We start from the raw sequence: 8,524 nt of genomic DNA on the forward strand, positions 1-8,524 counted from the left end.
CGAATAGTGGGATTGATCGTCACATTATAACGCCCCCACGGCTGAAAGGGCGAGTATGTTTGGTGTGACAGGGATTCGAACCCGCGAAACCTATTATGTAGCTTTGCGCTTATATTATGCAATCTGCAGCAGAAATAAATAATCAGCCAGTTATTATTAGCTTAGTTAATAGCATCATCATGTGACGACATTGGATATATTATATAATATTTTCCTTATTTTTTTAAAGTTAAAAAAGGAATTCTTTGTCATTTCCTCAGGTTCACTAATCTCCCTTCGAATAATCAGATAAGATCCATAGAATAACAGGAAGTTCAATAAGGAAATGTATCAAAGAGAAAATTGAATTCACTGACTCTGGCATAGTTTCATCCAAAGAAAGACATTGGACACAATGTAAAACACCTAGACTATATAAAAATTGGTAAATGCACCAGTGTAATCTCATTTCAAATGTTTTAATCACTGAAAGATTATGCCGAGTTTGAAATAACTTACGGCCTAGTTTGATCAGTTAAATGTGTAACATTAATAGTAAGAATGAATAAAGATACTGTTTTGGAACTTCGAACAAAGCTATACAAGGGCCGTCTGCGCACAGCCGTCTATAATCTGGAGCTGATAGATTAGCGGAAAGGCAGGTAGTCAGAAACACTGTCTACAAACTATTAGCCTGCTAATATCTGACCAAATAGCGCATTATTCCGTTTGGTGCAGATAGCCTTGTTCCTTTGCTCAAGAAAGCCCCAAATCAACACAGTCTAACCACTAGAGCAGAGGTTGGTTGTTTTTAGGAATCCTAAAAAAATTGTGGCCTGGTGGTTAGGGCTTTCGACTCGTAATATGAGGGTCGTGGGTTCGAATTCCCGTCATCAAATATGCTTGCCCTTTCAACCGCGAGGGCGTTATATCGTGACGGTTAATTCCACTATTCGTTCGTAAAAGAGTAACCCAAAAGTTGGTGATTGGTAGTGATGACTAGCTGCCTTCCCTCTAGTCTATCACTGCTAAATTAGGGACGTTAACGCAGATAGCCTTCGTGTAGCTTTGCGGGGAATTTAAAACAAAACAAAAAACCTGAAAAATCAATGTAAATTAATTAAGTAAAACTGAAACAACCTAATACTGACATTTGCTAATATTTCTGGTATGCTTTCTTCTACATTCGAGCATAAGTGTATTACTTGTGTTAATCATAAAACGTAACTTAATATGAACAACGTAAAATTAATAGAATCCATTAATAACGAGATGCATACGCAAAATTATCCATGAAAGTTAGAATTATACAAAACCAGATATATTCTTCTTTTGCTTATACCCTCTTGTTGAATGAAACAATCAACATTTAGAGGTCGTTAACAGGTCTTTTTGTTTCATGTCGTGCCACGTGTCTAGGAAGTGCTTTAAAACATTTACAGCATCCATTGTTTACACAAAGCAATTGTTTGTTACATACCGGAAACTTGATTGTATTCATACATGTGATAATATATTATTTTTTTAAAACACCAATCATATTTTCACTAAAGAATAAAAAATAAAGCTTGATTTCAATTTGTTTGTTCGTTTTTTAGCACAAAGATACGGTTGGTTTACCTGCGGCGTGTCTGCCGAGTGTAAAGATTGACCCCTAATTTAAACGTTATAAGCCCTCTTATCTCTAAAGGCACGGAACCACATTTTAAATTTAAGTTGGATACATAAATGTATACTTTTACACATTCGATGTGATGTTTTTATAACGTCATGGAAGGTTTATGGTTACCACTGGGTGCTTAAAAGATTCGGGGCCTATACACACGGGGATTTTCGGCGTTTCTGTAAAATACTGATCGTAGTTTTCTATTCTGTATTTTCAAGACACCAACCGGGTATTCGAGGCATGGGCTCGGGTGCTAGTGCCTTGTGACGCTCCTTATAGTTACATGCACATTTAACCAGAAAAAATCGATAATTTTATTACTATAGTAAAATTGTATCCCTGTTTAAATTTTTCTAAAATTGAAATTTCTAATAAACGTATTAAAAATTAAAAAAATAATACAAAACAATCGTCAGAAAAATATGCAATGATATTAGAAAAAAACATTTATAATTTAGACAGCTAATTTCACAATTAGCTTTTACTGTTTTAAAAATATATATAAACATATACAGCCTTAAAATATTTCTTCAATTTATTTGGCACCTAGTGTATCGTTACATAAAGTTTTGCACACATCATACACAAGGTTAGAACGCTATAAATAGGCAATATGATAAAACAGTTGGTGCTGAATAGCCTTACTATATAATAAAACAAGTGAAACTTAAAACTGACGGTGCTATGTGCAAAATATTCATTTTCCTTTATGATAAATAAATAGGAGACACCTGGCTATTGACAACGAATATGTTAAGTAACGATCTATGTTGCCTGAGGAGTAGGAAATAAAAACTTTAACGATTTTTTCTTTATTTTAAACACTGCAAAAACATTCTGAGTACATGAGTTATGGTGTTTTTCACGAGAATAACTTTTCACACGTAACGCACCTTGCTATACGTAATATCATAAAGAGTTCATTATTATGGTAATCATTTTGCAACTTTCTTGTTGATGTGACATTCTTTCATTGCGTAACATGTACTTGTTTCAAATGATCCGCAAACTACACATGTTGATCAAGCTGTTGATGAACGGATACGTCTCATAATCAAACATGACAATTTTCAGAATAGATGTTTATGGTATATCATCAGTTAGTTGGGTGAATTACATTAGTTTGGTCTTTGAGACGAATGGCCTGCAGGAATGCTTTCCGAAAGTCGAGTGAAAACAGCGTGTAAATTACGAAGGTAATAGCGTTATTGGTCAGTTCGAGAGAATTTGCGATTGTCCGAAACAACTGAAAAGCGAATACTTTATTGAACTGGTCACTGATGATTAACGAAAGGACAGCTGATGGCGTAGTGCAAATGATATACAGCAACGAGGTTCCTCCCAGAAGGAAAAAAAGTCTTCTTTCCTCTTCTTTCTGACGGTGATGACTTGCGCTGTTTTTCCTATTCGTTAATTCTGATCGTTTCTGGAGAAACTTTTTATAGCTGACAAGGATGAGAATATTTAACATTACCACCGCTGCAGTAGGTCCGACACGGAACAAGACCTCTAAAAACACCAAATAGATTTTGAAGTAGACTGAGTCGTGAGTATGGGAATCGTAGTGAAATGAATAGGACGTACCGTTGTCGTAATTTTCCAGTTTGTGGACAATCACCGAGTCGAAATAATAAGGAACGTGAAAGGCAACGGACACGAACGGCAGCATGATCACTACTGCCAACACCCTTTTGGAACTACTTTTCTGCGAATGGGCTGAAAAGGGTTTGCAGACAGAAATGTACCTTTCAATTGTTAGACCCACAACGTACAAAGTGCTGGCACCGATGAATGCGTTTATGATCCACAGTTCTAGGTGGGCATGATAAAAAACACTCACGGGGTTATTCCAGGTCCTAGTTTTCTTAGTCATGTGGATCATGAAGGGAATTATGAGAACAATAACAATCATGTCCGTTATCGCTCGAGCCCGAATGAACAAGTACGGAATTTTATGCATTTTTGGAGTTTGAGTTAAGGCAATTAGGTTACAAATATTGCTAATAAATCCTAAGGTTACTAACACTGGGAACAATATTCCGTAGACAATGCTGTTGAGATATGCAACATCATTAGCCAGGAGTGCAACATCATGAAAATGATCTAGAGAATGGTTGGAATTGTTTGTAACAAACACGCTATAGAAGAGGAACGTGTTCTGGAAAGTGAAATTAGTTTCGAAAGGCAAAGCGTCGTCGTCGTAATTTTCACGAATTTCAGCTTCGTCATAATGCCATCTTGTCGTTGAGACATGCATCATGCTCAGTGAGGCAGACGGAATGTCTTTCAGAGGAAGCTTTTGTAATTACAAAAGGAAACTTAAAAATTAATCTTAAAACAGTTATTCAATAGTCTGGTAAAAAAAGGAGGGTGTTATTATTAAAATTGGCCAGTTTTTTGTACTAAATGAAAGCTAAGCATCGAACAATTTAAAAAAGTGGTCATTATCACCAGAATATTAAAATTCACGTAAATAGTCTTGAATCACTTGATTCCGAGAAATTAGCACAATAAATAAACTTTTTAAGGAAAATGTTTTAGCTTACGTAAAATTTTAGACGGCATTCACTTCAGATAATTTACATTGCGCAGAATTCGAGAGTAAATCGTAAAGAATGGAATTACCTGATTTTTAACAATGATCATCTAGTGTAAGTGAATGGTTTAGTCGGTACTTTATACAGCATTTAAAAAACTCCCTCAGGAAACAGAAATACTAGTTCTCTTATCGTATATGCTATATACTGGGTCTGCAGCATCATTACTTGTATTTTTAAATTGCGACTGAGAACCACTGTAAATTCGCAGAATTTGTGTAGCAGGTGACCTATGCACGTGTACCAAACAAGCAGATGTAGAAACATCTGCCACTAAGACCTGTTGTTTTCATTGGACTAGACAAAGCCATACATTGGGTTTTCATATCTCATAAATAACACCAGCTTTTAAGCACGCCATGAAAGATGCAATAATTACGTCCGTAAATACGTTGAATTTGCATCAACAATGCTGTACCTACTTGTTCGAGACTTTATGGTGGACTCTGTAATCAAATAATGTTATTCCCGCTTTCATCCATCCACAGTTATTCAACCGTATGTGAACTAATGTATAACATTGCGATCGAAATCAGAGCGGAATTGAATTTATTTATTGTTTGTTTTAGAGCAAAGCTACATTAGCCTATCTGCTGTGTTCACTGCGAGGAATAGAATCCTGGATCTTATCTTTGTAAATTCGTAAACTCACCGCTGTCTCATCTGAAAACAAAATTGAATTTAAGTAGTGCACAGATTTTACGTATCGCTCTTGCAAAACAACGCTGGATTACTTTCAGACATAAAGTATATTTCATATCATTTGACCTAAAAATATAAGTATAACAACACAAATTTTCAGCAGTTTCGACTATAAAACTGTCAAGTTTATCATGTAAATAACTAACTTTACCTAACACAGGAATAAATGTCGTTTTGGAGTGAAAAAAGCACTTAAAAGTTGTTAAAATTTTTAATACTGAATATAAAAATAGCACGATTTCCAATCAAGTTAAATTTGTTATTGTATACATTTCTTGTTATAAGCATACTTTGAATCAGAAACTCCTGCAAGCGTTTCTTGTCACAGTCAGTATCAATACTTGCTCGTGCATTTCCCATTTCCAGATACTTCGAGGCGCTAATTTATAAGATTGTTCTGGTTGTTAAGGGTGTTCCTGCAAAGCTACACAGGCGCTATTTGCGCTAACCGTCCCTGATTTTGATCTAAAAGACTAGAAAGAAGGTCACTAGTACTTACCGCCAGTTCTTGTAGAATTTGACTGTCACTCTGATAATACACCAAGCCTTAAAGTGCGGATCTCGATTTAGCGGCAACGTGACACAAACCATATCTCAGATTCATAGTCTGCCACAGTGATCTCTTTGCCACATTCGGCCCAACTTGTAAGGTAATATTTCCTAAGGCACCTCTTGTATACTTGCTTATGCTGAGATTTACTCATTTACCTCCTGGTTTGTCTTCACTCCTTGTATTAACTTCAAAAGAACAACTAACTAGGTTTATTTCTGCACAACTATTTTTAATGTTAATTCTGAATAACAAATCCTCTCAAATTAAATGTATCAGTATGCACACATATCGATGATAATTGTGTTATTTCTCTGCCTTTGCTAGTATATAAACGATAAACAGGCCGTATGACGTGTCATTTCTGGATAGTATTTGTTTGTGCGGCACTTTGACGTTATTTTTACGTATCAATATTATTTATTCGTCGCTATGGCAACAAGAGTTTGTGTAAATGACGCAAACATATCCTGTTATATTTGTGGTAAGTTTATTGTAATAAAACAATGGCAAAACATTACAAAATTCGTCAAAAAAGCGTATTACGTGTATTTTTGAATAAAACTTGGGGACCAAGACAAATCATAGGATCCGCACAAAGTTTGCATTAAGAGTTGAGACAATGGACTAAAGGTATGAAAAAGTCTTTGCCTTTTGGAATTCCAGTGGTCCGGCGCGAGCCTAGAAACCAAGGAGATGACTGCTATTTTTGTTCATGTAACGTGCAAGGCTACAGCACTTGAAATAAAAATGAAATTTCTTATCCAAATCTGCTATAAGACCTGTTGCTCATGGATCTGATGTACCTGTACCTACTCCACCGCAGACTTGTGATACAGTTTCATCTGATTATTAATCTGATGTCAATAGAAATAATGATAGGGATTGTTTCCAACTGGAAACGTCTGGTGAACCACAACTTCTCACACAAGGCGAACTTAATGATTTAGGCCTCCAAAGGATCCTTCAGAGATTCTGGGGTCCAGACTTCGGGCTAAGAACTTACTTTCTCCAGAGACATCATTTTACTGGTTCAAAAATCGCGAAAAAGAGTTTATACCATACTTTTCGCAAGAAGGTTCACTGGTTTATTAAAACAATATTGCTGAATGGTAGGAATTGCTGTATATGAACCAAGTGAGTGGCAATTGTTCATTAACTCCTCCAAAAGAAGTCTAAAAAGTGTTCTCCTTCACAATGGTAACATATATGCATCTGTTCCTATTGCTCATCCGGTTCACTTGAAGGAAACCTAAGAAAATTTCGAACTTCTTAATAAGGTCAAATACAAAGAACATTGTTGGATACACTGTGAAGACTTAAAAGTCCTTTGTATGTTGTTGACTCAACAATCCAGTTATACAAATTTGCCTTGTTTTTTGTGTGAATAGGAAAGTAGAGAACAAAATCAGCACTGGATAAAGAAGCAATGGCCACGCAGAGTCAGCATGATACCAGGATCGAAAAACATTGAACGTGAAAGTTTGGTTAATATGAAGAAAGTCCTATTACCTCCACATGACATACAACTGGGCTTGATGAAGCAGTTTGTAAAGGCGTTAGACTAATATGGCGACTGTTTCAAGTATCTATGAGGGCAATTCCTAGCTCTTTCAGAAGCGAAACTTAGAGAAGGGATTTTTGTTGGGCCTCAGATTAGGAAACTAACTTCGAATGAACAGTTCGGAAGGACAATGAGGAAAGTTGAAAAAGAAGCATGGATTGCCTTTAAAGATGTTATTGACAAATTTTTAGGAAACAATAAGGACCCAAGTTACGAAAGTATTGTCAATAACATGCTCAATAAAGTCAAAGAGTTGGATTGTAATATGAGCTTGAAAGCTCATTTCTTACACTCATATAATGACTATTTCCACAAAAATCTCGGTGCCATCAGCGAAGAACAAGGGGAAAGGTTTCACATCAGGGGAAATGGAGATGAGGTATCAGGGAAGATGGAACATCAGCATGATGGCTGATTACTGCTGGTCATTGAAACGAGATGCTCCAGACGCAATATATAAAAGAAAGACCACAAGTGGTTTTGAGACTAAAAGACATAATTTCACACAAAAAATCGGGATGAATGAGGATGCATTTGATATCAATATTCTTCCTATTTCTTCAGTTTTTGCATTTTTTTAACAAACATAATCATAAAAAATGTTCTTTGTGGTAAACGGAATAATAATTTGATCTAAGTAAGTTTTTTTCCTTCCGAATTGTAAAAAACCTTACGTGATAGAAAAAAAAGAATATTATTTTCGAAATCTGGGCAGCTAGATTATGGAAAATCTGTTATTAAAACCAAAACGATTTTTATGAAGTTCGCAGGCCTGTGTAATTAGTTAAATTTCACAGCACCTTCACAAAAAGATCTTTTATGCCTTATCTTAATGCTTATTTTTATCTATAACAAATTAAGGAGTTATAAAATGTTAATAAATTTCACTTCAGTGTGAATGAAAGTCATTGTCATGTCACTGGTTCAAACTTAACACCAAATTGTTTTTTATTTAATTATTAAATTTAGAAGTTACTTACAATTACCAAAGTCATCACAAATGTACACACTGTATTCTAAGGAAAATAACGAAGTTATATGGTTTTTAACAGAAAAATAAAAAAAGATTGTTCTTTCATCTCATCATGAACTTTCTGATGAGTGTCCAAACCTATTAATGTTGTATTCAATCCTTGCTACATCCAAGTGTGTGGTATTTAGCACCCAAACAAGCTTTCTGTAGACACTAAAGATGACGATGATTTTTAAATACTTTAAGAATAAAAAATACAAATACAACTAGTTGTAATTTAACCATCAAACAGTATCACTTATAACTAAAAAAAGAACACATGTATATACACTAAGCACACAGCCTAGTAATAATTAAAGAAATGACTTGTTTCACAATGCAGTGGAGATATTGCTTTCTACTATGTAACGAATTTTTGTACATACGTTTGATTTGTTTTGAATATATTATTATGTAATAAATGTACCGTGTGCTGGCTGCTTATTTAGAAATT

General features: G+C 35.1%; 1 protein-coding gene across 1 annotated transcript; it reads right to left on the reverse strand.

The window, feature by feature from the left end:
• Positions 1 to 2,519: 2,519 nt before the first annotated feature.
• On the reverse strand, positions 2,520 to 4,345 carry LOC106459965 (probable G-protein coupled receptor AH9.1). The gene is made up of 2 exons (XM_013919638.2): positions 4,271 to 4,345; positions 2,520 to 3,941 (listed from the first exon to the last, which is right to left on the reverse strand). Exons 1-2 carry the CDS (start codon positions 4,289 to 4,291, stop codon positions 2,742 to 2,744), a joined length of 1,221 nt encoding a protein of 406 aa, XP_013775092.2. The 5' UTR covers positions 4,292 to 4,345; the 3' UTR covers positions 2,520 to 2,741.
• Positions 4,346 to 8,524: the final 4,179 nt, after the last annotated feature.

The sequence above is a fragment of the Limulus polyphemus genome, unplaced genomic scaffold, assembly GCF_000517525.1.
Source record: "Limulus polyphemus unplaced genomic scaffold, Limulus_polyphemus-2.1.2 Scaffold688, whole genome shotgun sequence".
In the NCBI taxonomy this organism is placed as follows: Eukaryota; Metazoa; Arthropoda; class Merostomata; order Xiphosura; family Limulidae; genus Limulus; species Limulus polyphemus.